Raw genomic sequence first — 23808 nt, 5'->3', positions numbered from 1 at the left:
TCCCTCCCGCGGGTTGCAACAGAAAGTTGTGAGATCTTTAACTACCACATTCCTAAAGGTGCAACTCTATTGGTCAATGTTTGGGCCATATCACGTGACCCTAATGAATGGGCCAATCCGTTGGAGTTCAAGCCCGAAAGATTTCTCCCTGGTGGTGAAAAGTTTGACGTTGACATTAAGGGCAATGATTTTGAGGTAATACCATTTGGTGCTGGACGTAGAATATGTGCTGGTATGAGTCTTGGCATTAAGATGGTTCAACTTCTCACTGCAACCTTGGTCCATGCATTTGATTGGGAATTGGAAAATGGGTGTAATCCAGAAAAGCTCAACATGGCTGAAGCATATGGCCTCACTTTACAAAGAGAAGTGCCTCTTTTGGTTCACCCTCGTCCAAGGCTTTCACCGCATTTGTACTCGTAATCATTGCCTAAACTAATACTCCCCCTATTCTTGTTCTTGAACTATAATATGTATATTTTTACTTATTTTTTGTATTCTAAATATATGTATTTCCACGTCGTTTTTACTAAGCATTTGTATGGTGTTTGTCCCGTGTTGTTGCATGTGTGTGATAATCGTTTGAAGTTTGCTTTCTTAATGTGGATCCTCTTTATTCTTAATACAAACACAAAATGTTGTTTCTCCTCTAGTTGATTTTAAAAAAGGGTTTAGTTAGTTAATTACAATACCTTCGAGTTTGCATGTAAAATGTGAATGGGCCATAGAGGTCAAATTATTTACGGGCAAGCTTAGTTGGTTGTATTCTATGTTAGAAGAAGAATGGGTTAAGAAGAGCGAAACATAGTCTACTTTTTGGGAGTGTTAAATTGACTGAAATGGGGGAATGAACAATCATCTTGATTTGCTAGTCATTTCCCTTGCAACTGCAACATCCAGGCCCAAAAAAACAAAAAGGCAGGAAAAAGATATTATATGTGGATTTACAAGTTGCCACAAAATTTAATAAACACGGTGTTTTTCTGCTCAATTTTAGTTCAAACTAGTTGAACTATTCATCCCCTTAATATAACATATTTAATTGCGTATCGTGTAATTTAGGAAAATAACCTAAAACTTTGAGATACTTTTTTTCAAAAGGTATACAATAAAATAGTATTATTTTTAAAAATTCTAAAATATGCTATCATTTTTTTATGTATGTGCAATTGTATAAACTTACTCATGAAAAATTCTCTCAATTTTATCTATTCACAAGCATTAGAGAGCAACTTTATATCTTTTGACTAAAGAATTTGAACACTTTTCATTCGAACTACCGTAAAATATTCAATTTTTTATTTTATTTTATTAGAGGTTTTCTTATTTTATAAGATAAGAGTTAACAAACATAAATTGTATTTAAATTTAAATTTTATTAGTAAATTTATCAAAGTCATATTAGACTATCGTAATTTTGTTAAAGTTCCTCGACTTTTAAAATAAAAGTGATTAAAATCACATATCATCCAAATTAGATTAAAAAAAAGTGCAATTCAGCATTTGTATGATTTAACAGAGCACAAATGTATTGCCAATATTCTTTAACTATATTTCTTGATATGAAGTTGATTTTGTCAATGACTATGCTTTTTACCCAGAGATATCTTCAGGGGTTTAAGATGGGCTGCCACTCCTTCTCTGTACAAACTTGGTAATACATTAACATAATTATATTCATATTGTTTAAAAAAAATATTATAGTAACATTTTTATATGATTTTTATTAATAAAAAATCCAACATTTCATCAGATTGATTTCTGAATTTGTGATGTTTTTACTCAAATGACTAATCTGACATTAAAAATAATAATAATTGACAATTTTTTTGACTTATGTTGAAATTAACATTAACTAATTAATTTAATAAAATAACAATCGACAACTTTTTTATGGAGTAATTGGATTACTGAATATATAATATATTGATTTAATGTATATACACGAGTAATATAAAGAGTTTTTAAATTAACAATCACGCACAATTATTAAATAATGTTTGACTTTTATCGTAAATAATTATTTAAAAAATTATTCAGATAATTAATCATAATTTATCAAATATATATAATATATTATAATAATATACAAAAGCTTGATAAAATTTAGAAATAGGATGAAAATGATTTATAGACATTTTAAAGATAAGTGATGATTAAGATAACAGATTATTAATGGAAACTTTGATCAAGAGGCCAAAGTAGGATGTTTGGTGGTGACCGTGATCCCATTTATGAACTACATTCCGTATTCACGACGTAATCTCCATTTCCACTATGTTGTTAAAGATAACTCCACTTTCCCTATAATCAAACAATAATATCGTTAAGGTTACCCCTTTTCTTCTGAATCGAAACGAGGCAAGGGATCTATGTCGAGGAGTGTGGAAGGTCCTGAGGGTCAAATCGATTTGAACAATGTGACGGATCTGAATTTAAACTGCAATGAAAACGACACTTTCGCTGTCGTTTCGTCGGTTTTATTTGTTTTGTATCTGGCGGTGAAGGCCAAAAAGAACATCAACAAGCTATGTAATGGAGGTTCCTATATTATCATTTCCTATTATGCCCTTCTCTGGATTGTTACCCTTTTAAACCTCGCCTGCTCTTTTCTTCAGGTACATCACAATCTTTAGTCTTTACCTTTCTCTTTCTATATATTATTTTCGAAAAATAAGTAATTTGAAAAATTGAGGAAATTTTATGGGGAAGTTATAATTGCTTGGGTGATAAGGTAGATGCGACACAATATAAAAAAGAAGATGATGCAGACATACTTACAGAGTATGGTTTTAGTTTAAAGATGTTATGTTGAACTGTTAGACTATGAGGGGAATATTGAAGTTTTGGTCTTTAGGATTGAAGATTGCGGTCGTTATGTTATGAGATTTCTATATCCCTTGATCCCATTGGTGTATGACATCTACACGACTGATGTTTATGTATCAGTGTCACTGTCATGTTCGTTTCATAAATCAAACATATAAAATGAAACTAGAAATATGAGTCATCTGATCTTCATCTAACAATACCGATCAACTGAAAGTCGTAACTGTTTAAATATATTGATGGTTGGAAGTCCATTTTCCTGTCCTGGAATATTGAAGTAGGGTATTGACCATTCTTGAAATAAGGTTTTGGACTTGGTAGCATATGTTTGTGGCAGTTTATGTGGACTTTGCCAATATGTTTGCCGATTTCAGTGATTTCATTCCGCGCTTCATCACAGATTTTGAAATAGTTCATTCATTTTTTTTATGAAGTTGACAGTATGATTTGGACGTTTGCTTCTTTTTAGATTCTTAACCTTTTAACTTAGGCTTCTTTTTTGCTTGAGCAGGCATGGCAGTGTTCTCCTGGAAAGGAGGTTCCATGGAATATTTTGTCATTGTTTACGGCTTCAGGTATGCTGTATCTAGAGATAAGCTTGATGATTTTCTTACTAAACGATAACTACATGAATGCCATGGAAACTCTAGCATACACTTCAATTGTGTCGGGAATTATTGTCTCTGTGGATGCCCTTCTTAAGGTGAAGCTAGCTTTCATTTATATGTGCATGTTTTGTGCATATTTAGTTGTTTTGTAAATTAGAAGTTGATTTTTATGACCGATCCTGGTTTAAGTGTTTAGTGTCTAGATTTGTTTATTCATTCGTCGGTTTCTAATGAACTCCTAGTCTTGAGCTATATCAACCACCACCACCACCAAGTCTTATCTCACCATATGTGGTGAACAATCGGTAGCTAGGCCACTGCATAAAAAATGTGAATATAGCAATCGAGAAAACCATGACCTTTGTTGTGTTATTTTGCAGAGAAGGAAATTTGTCAATTGACTAATCATCATAAGTTAATTTCAACATGTTGATCACTATGATTACAAACCTTATTTGGAGCAATAACAAAGAGTGTTATGAACACAATTCTTAAGAAAGTTTTGCAGCATCAAAAACAACGTTAAGATGATGAGTCAACTTGTTTTATTGGTGATTCTATGGTTCTGATACTTAACCATAATAAGTTCATAAGAACTGTGGTCTTTTCTCAGTAAATGTCCATGATTTAAATTTATAAAGGCCATCTTCAATTTTTGCAAAGTCCATTTTATAAAATCATTCGAAAATGTTTCTAATCTTTTTGGATTCTGCCATATGATTTTTTAACTCAAATATATCATTCCATGAAAAAAGAATAAAAATAATGGTGGTTACATCTTCCAGCTATTTTCAATCATTGTTATTTCTGCTTGGATACGATGTAAATCATTTATTTCCTTTTAGATGCTGGTTGTTCTTTACATCTTAATTACTTCTTAAACTGCTTTTTTGTGGTTTTTTTACTCATCTTCTGCTAATTAAATACTTCCGCATCAGGCAATATATGTTTTTGGATTTGGGGTTCCATTGTTCAATCGCAATGTTGGAAGCAGTCATACAGTCAAGTGGGGTTTGTGGATAGTACATACCTTATTGCTTGCTGCAGCATATGGCTTCATTTTATTTGTACATTTCTCTAAATGGAGAGAAAAGTTGCCTCGTGAGTATATTTCATTATATTGTTTTAAGTAAAAAGCTAAAAAATAGTTCGCTTTGTGTTCATCACACGCAGTGCGTAATTCAATATTATTGTTATATTCTAAGTGGATTCACATTCTAACTTGAAAATTTCTGTCACCTTTGCAGCCAGGCCAACTTTCTACAACTATGTTGTCATAATGTTTATATTCAGTGCAACTACCCTATTTGCTTGTGGGATGGCAGGATTTGGTGCAAGCCTCGGCAATTGGTAATACTATATCTTTGCAGTATAAGAGGTACTCAGTTATTGTCTCTATATTCTCTGCAATAAATAACAGACATTCTTGTCATCTGCAGGTTGTATGATTTTACTGTGCTATGTTATCACTCTTTATATCTTCCATTTCTCTACCTAACTTTTCTGGCTGATTTTTTCCAAGTAAGTATTCTTTGCTATTTACTGTTTGTTTTTGGTTTTTCTAACATGTGCATCAACATGTTATATGAATTTGCACTGGCTGCAGGAGGAAGACTTCCTTTTGGATAACGCATATTATTCTGAGATGAAAGATGCTGGATTCTTTGATGCTGACTGGGAATAATTCCTGAACAATTTGTATATGGAAGGGAGGGACACTGTAAATATTTATACTTCGTAATTCCTAACTATGTCAAATGAAACTAGGCTTCATCATCATCTTGATTAAATGTTCCATTTGTATGACGACACAATGACACTACTGTAAAATGCTGCTAAAGATACTATGGTTTTGAAATCCACCACATTGAGATTTCTTGATGTAGTTTTTTTTTTTTTAAATGTTGGGGGTGCAAATGTAAAAGCATCTATGGTACCTCAAGTTGGCATCAATTTACAATACTAACAGATCACTTGCAAGAAGACCGTTAGCAATGCTAACAATCTTTACAATTGAGTTAAATTCAAATGGATTCTACTAAATCATTGGACCCAATAGTAGGACCTAATTTCAAAATGGTGGTATACAGGTATACACATGAATGAATTTTTCTAAATCATATTCATCCTTCACTCACAAAACCTCTGATTTATTTGGCTCCGTCCCATACCCAGATTTGTATTGTTAATGAACCACTAAATCACAGTTTGTGCATTGTGTAGCTACTTTCTCTAACTCACTAGTTCTCTTGTTATGACTCTTTTTTTCTCTTCCATTGATTTTGAATTGGCAATTGGTCGTGTGGTTAGTATAGTCATACTTCTGTTGTGTCCTTGTTTCCGTTACAAATGGTTGCCTGTGCTCTGTTTCTCACAGAATGGAGTATTGGTACTCGTGCAGCATATTTGCAACGGTCACACACATGCCCGCTAGTTGTATTATTATATGTTTATAACCTTTTCATTTCACCGTTAGTGTTGCTGAGATATTCAATTAGCTCCCAGACCCACACATACATAAGAGGAGGGTAGCAGGCTATAGTCTCGAACCCAAATTGCCTGTCAATATAATTTCTGGCTATTCATAAGTACAACTAGAAACAACATTGAATTAGATGGGACCATGGTCAGTTAAACATATGCATGTGACATTTTAATAATATAATATAGTGCAGTCCAAAAGAATTGTGTAAATAATATTTAAATATAAAATATGGTAGTAGTCCTGAAATGAGTAAATTTCTTATGAAACGTTTTAATCATCCTTCAGCAACGATCCACCTGTGGAATTCTTCCAATTTATTTCTTTACTTATCTCTAGCCTGCTTGGATCTTTGCAAAAACCAAAGAGTTAAGAAAATATTGAAAAACTCATTTATTTTTTTCCTGCAAAAAGATAACATAGTGACACACTTGGTCATAAAAACCATTAGGTCAGGCCTCTCTCCCATAACCCTGACAAACTTTTACGAGTCCCTATGAAACTATTTCCTTCCTTGATATAGGGTAAAGAAATAAAACAGAGTGATTAGCACTAGTAGGCTACTGCCACATTTACATTTTTACCAATTAGTAGTAATAATAAAAATATATTATAAGAAATGACAAAAAAGTACAAAAAGTAGTCACAAGTGACAAGCCAAGCCGACACCAAACGGGCCCAACTATCATCCCACCGTTTACAAAAACTTTACTAGGACAGTCGGTATACACACTCACACACACCAATCTCCTCTCCTCTGCTCTCTCCCTCTAATCTATGCTATATTATGTCCTCTTTTTCTCATCTCATCTCACACTCTCTGTCACGCACCCACCATCTCTCTTTCAGCTCAGCTCAGCTTAGCTGTTCCACGTTTTTTTATATCTGAAACACCATTACACCCCTTCATTCTACCATGGCTGCTACTTTTGCTCTTACACTGCTTCTTTTGGCTTTCACAGCAACTACTTCAAGTAATTAACTCTTTTGTTAACAACTCTACCTTCAAACAGTTCATTTTTTTAAAACATGAGTTCAGATCTTCCTACTTTACAGATCTATGTATATTCTAGCTTGTTTGTGTAGTTTAATGTAATGTGATGTATGAATGCCACTAAAAAAAAAGTCTTTTTCTTCTAGTACTGTTGTTTTTTCACATTTGTTTTTATTAACTTGGTATGTCTCAAACTTTTGACATATAGGTGCTACTTGGTGCGTTTGCAAGGATGGAGCTGAGCCAATCTTGCAAAAAACTTTGGACTATGCTTGTGGAGCTGGAGCTGACTGTAACCCTCTCCATCAAAACGCACCTTGTTTCCAACCCAACACAGTGAAAGCACACTGTAGCTATGCTGTGAATAGCTATTTTCAAAAGAAGGGTCAAGCACCAGGGACATGTGATTTTTCAGGAACAGCTACTGTTACTGCATCTGACCCAAGTAAATCTTCCTTCTCTCTATTTTCTTTCCTTTTTTTTATTCTTCCCTTTCTGTACAATAATAGTAGTATCAAACTCATTTTTTTTTTCCTTTTTGTTGTTGATGAGCAGGTGTTAGTGGCTGTGCCTACCCTTCAAGTGTCAGGTATGCATTTTATTCAACAAGTTCTTCATCTTCATTTCAAGCCTTTTAAATTTACATGTTCTTCCTTGGTTTTATGATTTATATTTCTTTGGTCTGTTTTTTTTTTTGAAGTTTCAACATTCTTATCTGTTTTTTAAAGCATAACATGGACAAAAGTGATGTCTTTTATTACTTTTGCTAATGGGGACGGGGGAGCACTTGGTTTGCATAAATTAGTTATAGTGAAAAGAGGATTCTTCTTGAAGGTAGGGGGGGCATGCTTTTCAATAGGGCATATTCGCAGCTTCATTATTTTTAAGTGTGCATTAGTGTAATGTAGTGGCATTTTGAAACTTTCACATGACTCTGCCGTTTTGCCTAGAGTTTTGTAAGTTTAATTTTTTTAAGATATTGGAAATGAACTGATTGAATAGGTTAATTTTTAATATAGAAAAAATAAGATCACTTCCAAAACTTTTTTTAGACAAAACTCATTGTCTGAAAAGTAGTATTCGGTGTTTGATCCAGCACCTTAAAATATAGTACTCCCGGTTACTATTATAATTAAAATAACTACTATTATTAAGAGGAAATATGGTAACAAATTTTCCAAAAAAACGAAATTTATTTTTGAAAGTTGGAGTTTCAATCTATTGAAATATTAAAAAGTGATATTTTTTTTACTTTTTTTTATTTCTTATTGAGTATCATACGGATATTTTTGTTAAATGACCGTATTAAAAAAATTAGTTAGAAGCTATTAATGTTTTACACTTGATGTAAATAATATTTTAAATTTATCAAATTTTCCCCTTTAAATATTTATTTATTAAAATAAAGTATATTGTTCGTACGGCTAACATTTGAACTGTAATCACATAATGGTGGTCATTTATTTTGAATATTGTAATGTTATTTATTTTATCATGGTATAATTAATACTTGCAGTAAATAGAATTTCATAAGTGATTGCGGTGTTCATTTTATACTACTTTTTTTGTCTTGCCGTACGTACATTATTGAATTGAAAGTGTTCAACATGATAAGGTGTTTTTCTTCTTATGGTTTTGAAATTAATATTGACCTACTAATTGTTTAAAAAAAAAAAATACTCTTTTCCAAGTTTAGGAAAATAACTTTTTTTATGTTTTTTATTTTAGTGTAGTGATTTATAGAAGTCCTGTCCGACCTAAACTATTTTTAAGACAATCTAACGTTCTGTCAGAAGAAAAAATTATCTAGCGCTGTTGAATCAGTTTTTTTCTTCTTGTATTTATTTATTTATTTTGGTTTGATAATGTGGTCCAGTGCACTGCAACATATATAACTCTTTTTTTCATTTAATTTGCAAACTATCGGGATGACGTTTCCCACTTATTGCCCATTCATTAGTGATTATAGCCGTTGCAGTGAGATGATGAACTTTTTTAACTTATCAAAGATGCTGCAATAATTGAGATGCTTTTTTGAAATTAAAAAATAAATAAAAAAGCTAACGATTTTGCAAAGGATAAGTTTGTCCCAAGTGAACTTACTAATTGTACCTGCCCTTTCTGTCTTTTTCTGGGAATTAATATCAACAAAAAAAAAAGTTAGCTAAGAATGAACTTTCCTTCTTTATTTGAAATGTTTACTTTACTAATTATTTTACGATAAAAGACTAATTTATTAACTAAATTTAAAATAAAATTGTGATTACTAACTTAAATTGATGTTTAAAAATAATAATTTGATTCATATGCATTGTTGATGCAAAATTTTCTTTTAATTGATTTTAAAAAACTGTTTTCTACAGTGATATTTATCTCAAATCATAAAATTGGGAACAGATTATTTTTTAATTGTTGATAAATGAGAAATATTAACAAGTATCTCTTAATAATTAAAATATAATTTTAGAAGTTATACATGCTACACTTTTAAATTTTAAAAATCGATTTTTTTAAAAGTAAGTCATAAAAATTGATCTTTTAGCATTACCAAGATAAAGTATTGGAGGAATGTACCCATTGTATTCATTGTGGAAATATTTATAGGGTCACAACACCAATTTTAGGACGTACACACATAAATAAAAAAGCGAAATTATTAAATAATTTGACAATTATTTGTTTTCATTTATATATATATATATATATATATATTCTACAACATTTAAATCTAAAATCGTGGCAATATAACATTTTTTTGTTTCAAAATTAATTTTAATTTTGATTTATATTTTTGAAGATGATAAGGATGAATCAAAAGCCTGATCATCGGAAACTTGGCTAGATATCTGGTCATCAAATTTTATCAAGTCAAGATTTGCTTGATGTTTGTGCATGACCAGTTTTGCTGCAGCGCATCAATTCTATAATTTCTACTATTTTTTTTTCTACTCCGTACTACTTATATTAAGTATCAACCTATCTTGTGAAAAAATTCTTAGTATTTTTTAAAACATTGATAGGATTTTATTTTTAAAATTTTAATTAATAAAATAATTTAAATTATTTCAAAAATTTAATAATTATTTCATTATCAAATTATTCTTAAATATTTTTTTTTCAATAAGTAATTTATATATATTATTTCTTTCATCTCAAAACTATAGAGTCATTTGATTGTTTTATATATATTAATAAAATGTACAAACAATAGATAATATTACTTTTATTAAATTATTCTTGTTAGATATTGATAATATTGATAATGTTATAAATACATAATATAAAATATTGTATTAAAAATGACATATTTAATATTAATTAAATGATATAAATGAAAGGAAAAAAATGTATTTAAAATTAGAATAGTCAATGATTTTTGTACAATATTTTTTTTTAAGTAGATCAGTTATTTTGAGATGGAAAAAATAAATAAATAAGTTGTCACTTCTGTTGTGAAAGACAAATTTGAAATTAATAATGATAAGATCATGAATATTTCAATTAGAGGGTTTTTATTTCTTTACGTAATTATTAAATAATCGTCTGTTCTACCACGCTAGCACAAACTTTTATCACTGTCCCATATCTGAAGCTAATGAATTGTATTTCAGGATGCTCTTGATTTTTTATGTTGCTAATCATAGCCTATAACGCAAAAATTAGGTGACATATTTTATGCGAGAGTCATTTATCAACCTAAATAAAAAGTAGTTAAGGTTGAATATAAAAGTAGATCAGCTGTCGTTTTTAAAGCTTTATAGGCATTAGATTTATGTAAGTAGGAATTCTTTAAAACATGAATGATAGTAACAGGACATGTTTAAATTAGGGATTTGTTTAGTTAAATTACGATTGCATCATGAACATTTTTAATGCGTGGTTTTAGGACAATTTTTATCTTGATTATGGCTGATTATTGATCTTTTTTTCTTGCTAATCAGCGGTGCAGGCACTAGTACAACAACCCCAGCGACCGGCACTACTACTACACCCTCCATGGGCACAACCCCTTCAACCGGAACACCGTCAACATCCACGGGCACGGGCACGGGCACGGGCACTGGCATGGGGACCGGTACCAGCACCGGCACCGGAACTGGAACTACTGGTACTACTCCATATAGTACAACAGCTCCTGGAGTGTTAGGAGGGATGGGTAGTGGTATGGGGCCTTCTGGATCTGGAGGAATGAATGATGATAGTCATGGTGGTCTTAGACTTTTGGACACTAGTTTCTTCTCAATTCCACTCTTTTCTGTCTTCTTTATGTTTTGGTGGGGCTGAACAAACAAAACATAAAGAGGACTTGACTTGGGTATTATATTATGTATGAATGAGTTTTATTTTCTAGGTGTTGAACTCTGAGATCTTAGTTTTTTTGTTACTTTATTTTCTCCACCTAATTATTCTGCCAGTTCTTGTGTGGGTTTAAAAAGATGGGCTATTAATTAATTATTTAATTAACTTTATAATCAACTATAATTTGGGTTCTCATGTTCTTATGCTCCTACTCAGTATGTAGAATTTAATATTTTAATGAGAAAGACCTTAAAACTATAATCTTTGTAGTGTTCACCAAGTTGTAGGGACTGTGGAGTGCACCTCAATTTTTTTGGAACTTCTCTAAATGGGAAAGTTTATGTTATAATAATGTTGGGGATTGGACCCTTATTTGACAACGCATTGTGGTGTTAGGGAATACAGCATCTTAATTTTTAAATTGAGTACGAAAGAAATCTGCTAAGTAGCAGATTTTTAATCAGAGTACCAAGATTTTCCTTGATTATTATACACACATTTTATTATCAAACAATTCCTTGTCCTCAAAATTGGAATATTGATCTGTAATAACTTATTGAGAAAAGGGAAAATACGAAAATTAAAAATAAAAGACATGTATGCATGAAATCTAGTTGCTGTTTTATGGAATATACACGTTAATTAATCATACAAAATAAATGGAGATCACTTATATCTTTTTTTTAATTCCTCATATGGTTTGATTGTCTGATTCTTTGATCTGCTTCACAGTGTGGAGTGCCGACCATTTGTTAATCAACAGTTGGTTAAACAAATATAATTTCATTTTGATGTTTATATTCCCAATGCCTACTTGCCTCCATTTTGTGCAAGCTTGTAACTTGTTCTTCTGCTGTATGTGATGGCATCACAGCCTTTCATTTTGTTTGTTGGCTTCTTCCCTTTGTATTCCCCACATGTTCTGTTTATTGGCACATGGGGTTGCTAATTCAGTTGTACCTTAGTTTTCCTATTTCAAAATTGAATCACTTTGTTGTTTTTTCTCCAGCTCTTTGTCTTGGATCGAATCATATTGGTCACCTTTTTTTTATCTTCCTTATTCTTCTTCATTTAATCATTAACCATCTTACAAGTCCAAACTTTTCCGATTTCGTTTTGACATAAAGATAAGACTAGTCTCAAATAATCATGTCATGTCGCATCGTTAAATTAAAGGCAAAAACATATTAGAGTCTTTTAAAGTTTAACTAAATTTTTATTTATATTTTTTAAGTTTAATTATAATTTTATTTCTTCTATTTTTATTAATTCACAAAATTGATATTTTTATTTTAAAAGTCGACAGTTTTAGTCTAAATATCTAATTTTTTTAACTACAAAATGATGACGTGAAAATAATGTGACATATTAAATAACGATGTAGATTGATTAATACCTATAAAATTAAATTAAAACATCGTAAAAACTTATATTTTAATTTCAAACTTTTTTCAGATTCTTAATTTAATTAATGCATCTATATAATTTTATATAATAGAATTGCATGTCGCATCATTAAAAATATGTCAAGTCATCGTTTTTAGTTTAAAAATATGAGAAAGATACCAAAAATCACAACTTTTAAAATAGGGGGACCAACTCCGATAATTGGTAATAATAAAGGGACTAAAAGTGCAATCAAACCTATTATTTAAATATTTTACCTTGATTTAGTCATTTAAATTATATTTTTTCACTATTACTTATTTATCTCAATTTTGACAACAATTAATGACGTACTGAATTGATATTTTAAAAGACTATTTTGAGAGAAAAAAATCTTAAAGATTTTAAAAGATTTTGTACGAATGTGTAGATTTTAAAATAATCTTTATAAGATTTTAAAAGACTATTTATTAGATTTTAAAAGATTCTTTACAACCAAGATTTTAAAAATCTCTTTAATGGATTTGTAACACATTTTTTTGAAATATTTTATGAATTTATAATATTGAATGACAAAATATAATAAATATTTTATAAAATTTGAATAAATGAAAAAACACTAATACAATTTTTAAAATCTTTTAACAACAAAATGGTTTCAAGTTTCATGTCTTCTTAAGTAGCATTTATCCACATATATGTAACTATAGTATCCCTCCGTAAATTAACATATTCGCGTTCTTGCTATTGAGTTTGAACATTAGGTTTATAATTATAGTTTTTGTTAATTGATAATATCAAAGATGAAGATACATCTACATGATCAACTCGAAATTCATCTGAACGACATTCTTTGCAAATGAAGTTATGAAGTGTTGCACAAACCAATACAAGTTATGCCTTTGTATTAAATAAAAATAGAGGTGATAACTTAAAGATTGTGAACCGCAATTTAAATATATCAAATATCCTCCCATTGACATTTATTAAAAACGCACATCGGAGATTGAGCAATTCTTTTTTTATTTTGTGGATCATTACCATGGCCTACAAAACCATGTATATGATATCTCACACCTTAAAATGAAGCTAAAAATTAGACATGTATTAAGAGTAAAAACATAACTACATATTTTTATAGAAATGAGAATAGGTGAAAAATAATAATCATACTCATGTAATTGGAAAAATAATATATGAGAAAAAAGACAGACATAAGAAGAAAAAATAGATAAAAATGCATTACTGAACTAAGTAGAGAAGGAAAAAAGATATGAGAGTGGAAAATATGGAGAAGTTGGGAGAGTTTGAGCATTAGCAAATCGGAGTAGGTTTGCAAGATGAATTGAATCCGATCATATAAGCAGAGTCATTTGAGTTTGAATTTGATTGTTTGCTATTGAAGAGTTGAATTAAGTTGAGTGTTGTTGAAAATTGAAAATACAAGAAAAATAGATAGGGGGAAGGAGGGAGAGAGGTGGGAGGCAGAAAGAGTAAATGATAGAAATAGAAAATGAGAATCCATTGAAATCTCATGTTGCATGGAAAGACTTTATCCTATTAAAAAGTCTATCAAAATCCCAAGACTTTATCCTACTAAAAAGTCTATCAAAATCCCATGAAATCAATTTTTGAAAAGAAAAAAAATTCATTAAAATTTGAAATATTTTGAATATCACAAGATTTTTTGTAAATTGTAAAAACTTTTGATTGAATATTACTCGATTTCTACGGATTGTTTAAAAAATCCTAATTGAATACCTCAAATCGTATTTTTATTACATTACAAAAAAAGTCTTTTATAATCCTTTCAAATCCTTGCAAATCATAATTCAATACATTCCCTTTGTTTCATTTAAAACTTTTGATAATTAGAAACTCTATAAAATATTGCAACAATATGATTCTTATACTAATAATTCATAAAACATTTATCAAATCTTATAAATTGTCTATATTTTATAATTTTATCCACAACAATTTGAACACACATATAATCTTAAAAATAAGGTTATAACGGTATATACACACAATCAATGTCTTTAACTTCCTTCTCATACAAAGTAGTTTGAACATTCAAATTGTTGCGATATTCTAATTAAATCTTAACATGTCATGATACTAATTTGTGAAAATTTTCAAATTTATAGGATCATATGCATAATTTAATATATTTAAAAGGCTAATGTTGCAAATTAAGTATAACATAAAGGACTGGATCAGAAAAAAAAAAAAATTAAACAAACTTAAAAGATCTAAAAAAAATTGTACTAAATATAAAAGATTAAATATATATTTTTGTCTGAATTAAATGTAAATTTATCATAACATCTTAAAAAATACCTCTCAAAATAAATTTTGAAAGAAAAATTTCTAAAACTTGTGAGATGTAATGACTTGAAAATTGTGCATACACTATTAATTTGAGATGATATTATATTAAAATAATTACCGCTGCATACAAAAATAAAATGACAATTATTTTATAGTAAAAATTTGAGAGCAAATCATTGAGACCTCGCAGTAGATTTACACTTGTACTATGTATAATTTAGATAACCATCTACAAGCTAATCAATCCCATACCATTACCACCAGCTAACTTGCCATTGTAAAGTGGGAGTTCTGGAAAAGCCTGACATCGGACTGTTACAAATGGAACATAGATGTCTCGTTCACATCGCACCAAAACTGCATTGGTATTGGAATTTTTCTTCAAGATAATAGTTGTAGTTTTGTTTTGTTTAAAACCAAGTGATTTCTCCTCCGTTCATGAGGTGAAGTGTACAATCTCTTTAGTGCACACTGCGTTCAAATTTTGAATGTGAATTACAACAATAAAGAAGAGAACAAAACTTTAGGTCATGTGTATAACTGTTCTTAACTAAAAATATGCCAATATTTTAAAATTGAAAGAAACAGTATTTACAGCATTATACGTAAGTCTAGTCTTAAAGAAAATGCCTCAATTTTTTAGGTTCTGTTTCGGGTGATTTTTTATTTTAAGTTATTAACTTTATAAAATTTGAAATCAGTTTTAATTTTTAGTTTGGGATATTATTAATTCTTAGTTGATTTTTAAATTTATATTTTTTTTATTTAACTTATTTATTTATTTCGTATCAATATGAATTCACTAAGTTTAAAAAATATTACACGTAAAAATAATTAAAAATGAATAAAAATAATATTAAATTTAAATTTAATTATTACAAAATAATTCAAATATTATATAATTATAGTTTATTTAATTACAAATAATAGTAGTTGTAGAAGACGACTATCGTAGTGGTGATCGGTTGTCATAGTTGGAGATGGTATTCATAGTGTGATCGTTAATGACTTGAATAGTAGACGGCGGTAGTTGAAAGTGAGTGGTAGGCGGCGGCGGTTGTTAGAGATGGGTAGTCGACGATGATGGCAGTAGTGGTCGAAAATTGTGATGGTATATGATTATTAGAGTGATGCTTATATCTCCTAAAACTGCATGTTAATTTTAAAATAAAAACAAAAATTATAAAATCTATTTTTTTATTTAGAGTTTTGAAAGAAAATTTGTCTTGAAATTTAATAAAAAGTCAATTAAATCACATTCTACTTAAATAAATTTTGGTTTTGAAATTGACTTTCAAAACAAAAAGACTTAATTGCACTTTTGGTCCTCATATTTTAGCTGAATCGCAAAAGTAGTTCCCCCATTTTGTTTCTTTCCAGTTTTGGTTCCCAAACAGAATTTTAGTTCAAAATTTGATGAAATTTGATTTTTTAAAGCCGCGTACTACACCATTTATGATTATAGATTTCATGTACAATTGTTTGCACATGAGATTTTGAGGTATGTGACTTAAATAAATGCAAAAAAATATAATTTTACCAAGTTCTTGACCAAAATTATGTTTGAGGGACCAAAACTGAGGAGAAATAAAATGGGGGACTTATTTCGCGATTCAGCTAAAATAGGGGAATCAAAACTGCAATTAAGCCTTACAAAAAACCAGAAACTCACAATTACCCTTGATTAGAGCTGTCAATTTGTTAGCCCCTCTATATATTGGCTCCAACCCACATATTGAAAGGGGCCGAAAATTATTACAAAAATAAGGCCCATTAAAAGAAAGCCCCCAATGTAAAAAAAATCCCCAAAATTCCATGGACTTAGAGGGCCCTTATGCCCACTTAAAAACAATCAATTATTTTTTTGAAATAAAAAATATTATAATTGTTTTTTTACGTTTTTTTTATATTTTTTTTTTATATTTTTTTCAACTTTTTTTTTAAAATATTTTTTCTTCTGGTTTTTATGGTATCCTTATCTAAATTTTAATAAAGCATACCATTTATGACATGACAACAACTATTCCATACAAGTTTGAATTTTCACTAGACAAAATAATATATTTTAGTATCTAAAAGGGGAATGATACAAACAAATAACTTCACAATTACTAGTTGATTTATGGATTCTACTACCATAATACTATACTATGTCACTACAATGACGAATAAAAACAAAACAAACATTTAAAGATATATGCGGACAAACAAGTTTCAAATATAACATCTAACAAATAAAATCAATTGAAACGAGCGTTTTTCCATCCATAAACAAGTTCCAAATATAACATTAACAAATAAAACCAATTGAAACGAAGCAGCACTTTTTCATCCACGAACAAGTTTCAAATATAACATCTAACAAATAAAACCAATTGAAACAAAGTAGCGCTTTCCCATCCAGACACCTCGTGAGTCGATGATAGTAGTATTTAATGCATCCTCACAGATATAAGCATTGTATTCATCCTCATCTTGAAAACAAAACCAAAAGAAACAATTAAATAATCAATCATGAGATAATTTTGCAAGATTAAAAAATTAAAAAACTAAATAATACCCTTCATATGTTTATTATGTTTGTCTATAGAAGCAAATCAATGTTTATTCTGTTGCATAGTCATAATCAGTTGGTTTGATCATAATTAAAAGAACTATCCTATTTATAATTGTTGATGAAAATAGACAATTATATTGATCATAAGAAGTTTCTTATATCAAACTAATACATATGAGTATAATAACAAGACCCCACCGAAGTGAAAAAAAAAAAGACTTGTAGTTAATAAAAAATATACATTGAGAAATCAAATATGATGCAATCAAATTGCTCAACCAATTCTTTTGTATCCACACAAAAGGGTTATTTCTTATCAAATATTCCAAAAATAGATTTGATGGCATTGATAACATTCTCATTGATAAACGATTCATCCAAAAATAGATTTTCCTATTTAACATTAGACCACCGCACGATTGCGGTCGCGACGGCTGCTTCTGACTACATAGAATTAAATAAAGTTTAATAATGTAACAAACTGGATCATAAATCAACAAGTTGCTGCAGTAATAAATATAAGTTTTCATCAGCCCACAATTCTGAACCACCAAAATCATTGATCTGTTCAAAATTTGATTTTAATTCTAGTATTTAATACTTAATCTTGTTAATTCTCTGCAATTTTTGATTCATTTCTTGTAGATTCTAGCTCACAAAGGGTTACAACTTTTATTTTTTAATTTGTTATAGCTCTCAACATCCTATTTGTTCTTAATAACAAACAATTCATTAAACAATGTAGAATATATCAACAAACTAGAATCAGACAGATCGTATATAGAATAATAGAACACTCTAGAATCTTCTAATTTTCTATATAGGTCTAAGTATGGACATAAACCGACTACTTTATAATCGTATATGGAACACCATAATCAGCCAGATATTGTGCAACCTTTCTTTTCCAAACCTGTAATCAGTATTAAATGGTATTTAATTTTTATATGAAATGGTAATTAATTTTACATGATAAAAATCATAATATAAAAGTTAAAAGAAGCAAAAATTAAATGTCAGATCTTGGAAAAATCAAATCAAATAAAATTACACGCAAAAATTTATCAACAACCAAAAATCAAATAAAATTCAAACAAAACACAACTTAAGCAAGAGGGTAACATAACACAACAACCAGGTAACAGAACACGACAACCACGATTCTACTTTTATTCCTCATCGATCTTAACCATAAAATTATTATTAACCTGCAGATTAATTACCATCTTCGTATGTTTTATTATGTTTAATAATAAAATGCACTAGACTAGAACACACATTTTTGATAATCACGGTTTAACCCGAAAATTCAAAGTAAACACTGAAAAGAATGAAGCAATAATGATGAAATGTATGTAGTTTGTCAACGAGGCAAAGAGAGTATATGCGTATCATTAATGCGTGCGATTAAGCTAGGTAACCACAAACTTTGATGGGTAAATGACTTCATAAAATCAACAATGATGGTGGCCTGAACACAAATCAATGGTGAAGAGAATGAGAATCCACCGTGACGGTGGTCGAAACCAAACGAACGGAGGAAGAAATAGAAGGCGCTGCTTTGATTTAGGGTTTCATCAGTTCCATGTGTAAACGGTGATTCTGATTTATGTTCAGTTGTGAAAATGAAAACAGAAAATGGAGCCATGAGGCCCTTTGGCCCAAGTCCACAAAAAACTAAGAAAAAGTGGGTTGGAGCAACCGAAAAAGATTCATTAAAGGGGCTCAAAATATGGGGCCTAATAAAAAATTTAATAAAGGAGACCTTGTGATTATGGGCTTTTTTGACAGGTCTAATCATATCTACCACCCGAGACTCCCTGTGTAAGTGTTCACTGGTGTAAGTGTTTCCACTAGCGATGTTATCATAATTTCCATAATTCACCCCACTTCCACCGTAACTGCCAGTCACATTGCTAGTTCCAAAATGTTAGGAGCACAATAGTTATTGCCGGCACCACTGGCCCCACAATTTCCACCTGGCCCTCCACCATAACCTCCCTCTACATTTCCACCATAACCATCACCACTTGAAGCACCACTGTATGGAGATCTCCCATAACTGCCGTATAGAGAACCTCCCCTACCATAGGATGCATTGCCGTAAGAACCACCAAAACCTCTATCACCACCAACACGATATCAACGAGGCCTTTCATTAGCAATAGGGAATATCAATCAACAATAACAACCTTCCACTAAAATGGGTATGCCAAAGTAACTCTCAGAGAAGGTAAAACTATTCAGGCTATATATTAAAATAACAAACTCAGTGTAGAAAAAACATATAAAATTTGTATATCAAACGGAGCAAGTTTGCTACACACCTGTTACCACAATTGGAACCAAACCCTTATTTTCTCTCTTCTGTTACGACCCCGCCTTCTTTTCTAGTTCTTTTTTTCACTATTTTGTTTTCTCAGGGATTTTAAATCTCTTTTCTTTCTCACATTGGCTAAGCCCATTAAAACTTTTTCTTTCTTTCTTTTATTTCAATAATAATAATACTAATACTAATAAAATTAGTGGGTTCTACTTGAGGAGTGAGCCCACCCAACAGAGAGTTATTGAAGCAGACTGAAAACTTGGTTCAATATCTACAAGTGAAACTTCAAATGAAAGATTCAATGACAGTGATGGAGTTATGTAGTGAAAATTATGGATCACAGGATACGTGTGACCACTCTTTTTGTGATGATAAGGAGCTAAATGTATTTTCCCCCTGAAAACCACACAGAAAACTGTCCAATAATTGGCAGCAAAGACTCATATGAAGAAGAAAATTCATAATCTATGAGAAAAATTGAAGCTGAGCTTGAAGTTGAACTTGAGAGATTGGGGTTATACATGAATGAATCTAGCCCCGAATGAACTCCCCCTGAGCTTCTTGAGGCAAACACTGCATGAGTATTTATTTCTTCATCTTCTAGTATCGTCGTGATTCCAAAGCCACATAACGTTGTCTTGGATTTTGCTTGTTGTGATTTGCTTTATTATTGTCTTTCACTGCATAAACTGATATGGTAGTATTTTTGGTTAGCTATACATATCTTTTAGATAAAGAATCTATTCAAATTCAATCCCTAAATTTAAAGGACATTGTAAATATAAATTTACTAGAATTGCTATAAACATATTTGCTAAAAATTGACAAACTATTTTGAATGTACGCTATTTTATTAGTTGAAACTCATACAAGTTCGACCAAATTTTTCAAGACTTACATGAAGTAGTGAAATTCAAATTTCAAGTGTAGCTTAGACATGTGTCATGAAAGTTAAATGCCCCATGATAGCTCTTCCTTTAAATGTTCTGTTTCATGTCACTTTTTTTAAATCAGTATTTAACATGAGTCCATCACAGTGTGCTAATGTAGTGAAAATCTTGCAGCTCATAACGGACTTTGTGGCAGATTTTTTTTGAGATGAGTTGCAAGCTGACACGATCAATAGGAAATATTTTATCCATCCAAAATTAAATATGGATGCAAGTGAGACTATGATTTCCCCTATAAACTATGTTGTTTCTTCTCATGAACTAAGTATGCGCTTGCATGAAGTTATCCAATACAAACTTGAGGAACTTATGCATGAACTTGAAGTTGCCCTTCAAAACAGCCATTAGAAACTACAATTGATGGAATCAGAATGTTCTGAAAATTATTTCCAAGCCTTGGTCATGTTACTATGAATTTATCAGGTGAATCGCTTTGTGCATATAACAGCACATATGAAGAATTAATAAAGATAGATGTCTCACAAGGAAATTCACCATTAGACATGCATAATACTGAGCAAAATGTAGATTCAGTTTCATACTTGGAGCACATGATCCCTAATTTGTTCCACGCTCAATGAAGAGACATTGTCTAGGGAACTCTTTTCTCACAATATAGGAAGGACTATACTCTAGCATTTATGAATGTCATCAATAGAACTCTCAATTTGACAAGCCACCTATTTATTGGGTCCGACACACATGTTGGAGGGGCCAAAAAAATTTATAATTTAGATGACTCCCAAAAAACAAGCCCTCTAAAATTTTGTGGGCTTAGTGGGCCTCTAGGCCCACTTTTTCAAAAAATAAATCGATTTAAAAAAAATTAACAATTTTTTTTTAAAGAGAATTTTTTTTTTATTTTCTTCACAAAATTTTTTGAGAAAAAGAAAATATTTTAAAATTTTTCTAAGAATTTTTTTTATTATTTTTTTCGAAAAAAATAAATTTAAATTTTTTTTCAACAAAACATCTCAAAATTTACCAAATATTTGAGGCTTATAAGCCCCGTGAGCCTCCTCTATTAAGTTTCATGAAATAATTGACCGGAACTTTAAAAAAATTATTTTGATATGGAACATAATATTATGGGCTTAATAAAAAAAAATTAAAGGAACCTTGAAGTTGGGGTCTTCTTTGACAGTCTAATCATGGTGTTGGTGAAGATAAAAATTGTGATATTATCTCCTATTTTAGTCATAAGAAAATTTTTAGAGATTTTTTTATCTCATTTATAAGAAAAAACTGTGACATTTAAGATTTATTTATTATTTAAATGGTTTTTTATCTTCATGTAATATCTATCTTTTAAATATTAGAGGTATATGTAATATTATACATTTTTTTATGCGAGAATATATAAACCGATTGTAACAAATAAGTTTATTGGTATTAATATTTTTTCTTATAATTGAAAGCAAAAGTACTCGTTACGAGTTGGAAAAACATTAAATCAGGCTAATTTTTTGAAAGGACCTAAGGTTCCCTTCCGTCTTTCAAAATGCAAGAAAGATACTATATTATTGAGTGAATATGAACATTGATTATAGAATATCTTTTTATGTAAAAATAGAAATGAATGCATGAAAGATATTGTATTATATGGATGAATATGAACATTGATTATAAGATATCTTTTTCGTGTAGAAATATAAATGGAAAAGTAGCTTAAATATTTATTTTACAAAATAGTAAAAAAAAATTTTAACTTTATAAGGAAAATGGTTTCTCTATATCATTACCATTATTTGACGTTAGTGTATTTACAAAAGACATAGATGTTTAAAATAAATTATTTAGATGAGAGATAATGATTAATTAAGAGTGATAATAATAAAATTAATAAAAATAGATGAAATAAAGTTAAAGATTTCAATTAAAAAAAATATTTGTTTACTAAAAAAGTGTAGCAGTGTCGGTCAAATTTGATTTGTATAATATGACGAGACTTTTTTTAAAAAAGTTAATAAATTAATTATTAAATTTTTATTTAATAATTATAGAAAATTTATTAATCAGAATTAATGACATTTTTAAATATATTTTTTCTATACTCTTCAAAAAATAAAATAAAATATTTCAACTGTAAAAAACTCACGTAAATTCTTTCATCTTTTAGTTGAAAAAGAAAATCGCGTGTGTATGGTGTATGATTCCAATAACTCATGTTATTAATATGTTCAACACTTGTATCATGATTTCTCAATTTATAACTAATATTTTTCATATAAGTAATTTACTCGCTTTTTAGCCAATTTATTTGTACTGAAAAGAATATTAAATAATTTGCAATAAATACAAAATATTTTATCTAATTTATATAAGATTTTATCAATTTTAAATTTTAATATTTTAAAATTTGAGGTTTTTTATTAAATAAAAAAAGATTTGAAGCATTTCTTTCGATTAAATTTTTTTTAAAAAAATATTTGAGGTAAAATTTGAGAACTTATTATTAAATAAAAAAATACCATGATAAAGACTAAAAAAATAAAATAAAAAGTCAATTTCATTTTTAAATATTTTCGTCAATTTAATATTTAAACTATTAAAATCAATTAAATTTATAATGCAATATAATACTCTTCAACTTATTGTAAATAATATAATACTCTCTAAACTTATCAGTTTCTGCAACATCTGCTATATGCATCGCCAATTTTTCTGCAACATTAACCTCCACTGGCTTTAGCATTGAGTCCATCCCTTCCAACACATCCTCAGCTGCCCTCCTTATCAACAGAAGTGAATGATCACATATTTTCTTCAAAATCTGACCCATATAAATATTTCAAAAAAATATGGAAAAGTGAGCCGTAACCAAACAAGATTACATATGAATATATGAAGTACAAGAAACACATACTAAAAAGAAAGAGAATAGTGAAAATAACATTCAAAATTACCGTAAGGGCAGCCAGTGGCGAACCATCAAATGCTGAGAGAACAATTTCACTCTTCAAAAATGCTTCATAAAGATGCCGCTACACCAAATAGAAATAAAAAGTCAACAAAACAAGTGTTATCTAAAAAATAAAAGGAA

At 29.7% G+C, this 23808-nt stretch overlaps 3 protein-coding genes and 1 long non-coding RNA gene across 6 annotated transcripts in view; 3 read left to right on the top strand and 1 right to left on the bottom strand.

Annotated features, from left to right (window-relative positions):
• The window catches only part of LOC101507543 (flavonoid 3'-monooxygenase), a 5631-nt gene extending 5095 nt beyond the window's left edge, over nt 1-536 (top strand). The window contains exon 3 of the mRNA XM_027336399.2: nt 1-536. This exon is cut by the window's left edge and continues 282 nt beyond it. Within this exon, the coding sequence (XP_027192200.1) occupies nt 1-423 (423 nt within the window). The 3' untranslated portion in view covers nt 424-536.
• A 1621-nt stretch (nt 537-2157) lies between these two features.
• LOC101489134 (protein CANDIDATE G-PROTEIN COUPLED RECEPTOR 2-like) lies at nt 2158-5318 on the top strand. Its single transcript, XM_004508626.4, has 6 exons — nt 2158-2618; nt 3341-3532; nt 4376-4538; nt 4685-4787; nt 4877-4958; nt 5044-5318. Exons 1-6 carry the CDS (start codon nt 2373-2375, stop codon nt 5119-5121), a joined length of 864 nt encoding a protein of 287 aa, XP_004508683.1. The 5' UTR covers nt 2158-2372; the 3' UTR covers nt 5122-5318.
• A 1314-nt stretch (nt 5319-6632) lies between these two features.
• Nucleotides 6633-11316, top strand: LOC101488810 (uncharacterized). Its single transcript, XM_004508624.3, has 4 exons — nt 6633-6893; nt 7122-7358; nt 7469-7502; nt 10855-11316. Exons 1-4 carry the CDS (start codon nt 6836-6838, stop codon nt 11195-11197), a joined length of 672 nt encoding a protein of 223 aa, XP_004508681.1. The 5' UTR covers nt 6633-6835; the 3' UTR covers nt 11198-11316.
• A 5837-nt stretch (nt 11317-17153) lies between these two features.
• On the bottom strand, nt 17154-23808 carry LOC113787691 (uncharacterized). 3 transcript variants are annotated; one of them, XR_012163959.1, is made up of 4 exons: nt 23672-23808; nt 23387-23538; nt 18918-20504; nt 17154-17406 (listed from the first exon to the last, which is right to left on the bottom strand). It is a non-coding gene; the product is annotated as an uncharacterized lncRNA (long non-coding RNA). The 3 variants fall into 3 exon arrangements; XR_012163957.1 differs by lacking the exon at nt 17154-17406 and having other exon boundaries at nt 18411-20504; nt 23672-23795; XR_012163958.1 differs by lacking the exons at nt 17154-17406; nt 23387-23538; nt 23672-23808 and adding an exon at nt 20714-23158 and having other exon boundaries at nt 18411-20504.

The sequence above is a fragment of the Cicer arietinum genome, chromosome 7 (assembly GCF_000331145.2).
Source record: "Cicer arietinum cultivar CDC Frontier isolate Library 1 chromosome 7, Cicar.CDCFrontier_v2.0, whole genome shotgun sequence".
Classification (NCBI taxonomy): Eukaryota; Viridiplantae; Streptophyta; class Magnoliopsida; order Fabales; family Fabaceae; genus Cicer; species Cicer arietinum.
The sequence above is the reverse complement of the archived record's forward strand: the minus strand, read 5'-3'. Positions and strand labels throughout refer to the sequence as shown.

Coding starts and splice junctions, on each gene's coding strand:
- LOC101489134 (XM_004508626.4), top strand. CDS start 2,373: ATGTCGAGGAGTGTGGAAGGTCCTGAGGGTCAAATCGATTTGAACAAT. Junction 4,539..4,684: donor ATGGAGAGAAAAGTTGCCTC/GTGAGTATATTT, acceptor TCACCTTTGCAG/CCAGGCCAACTTTCTACAAC. Junction 4,788..4,876: donor GGTGCAAGCCTCGGCAATTG/GTAATACTATAT, acceptor TGTCATCTGCAG/GTTGTATGATTTTACTGTGC.
- LOC101488810 (XM_004508624.3), top strand. CDS start 6,836: ATGGCTGCTACTTTTGCTCTTACACTGCTTCTTTTGGCTTTCACAGCA. Junction 7,359..7,468: donor TGTTACTGCATCTGACCCAA/GTAAATCTTCCT, acceptor GTTGATGAGCAG/GTGTTAGTGGCTGTGCCTAC. Junction 7,503..10,854: donor GCCTACCCTTCAAGTGTCAG/GTATGCATTTTA, acceptor CTTGCTAATCAG/CGGTGCAGGCACTAGTACAA.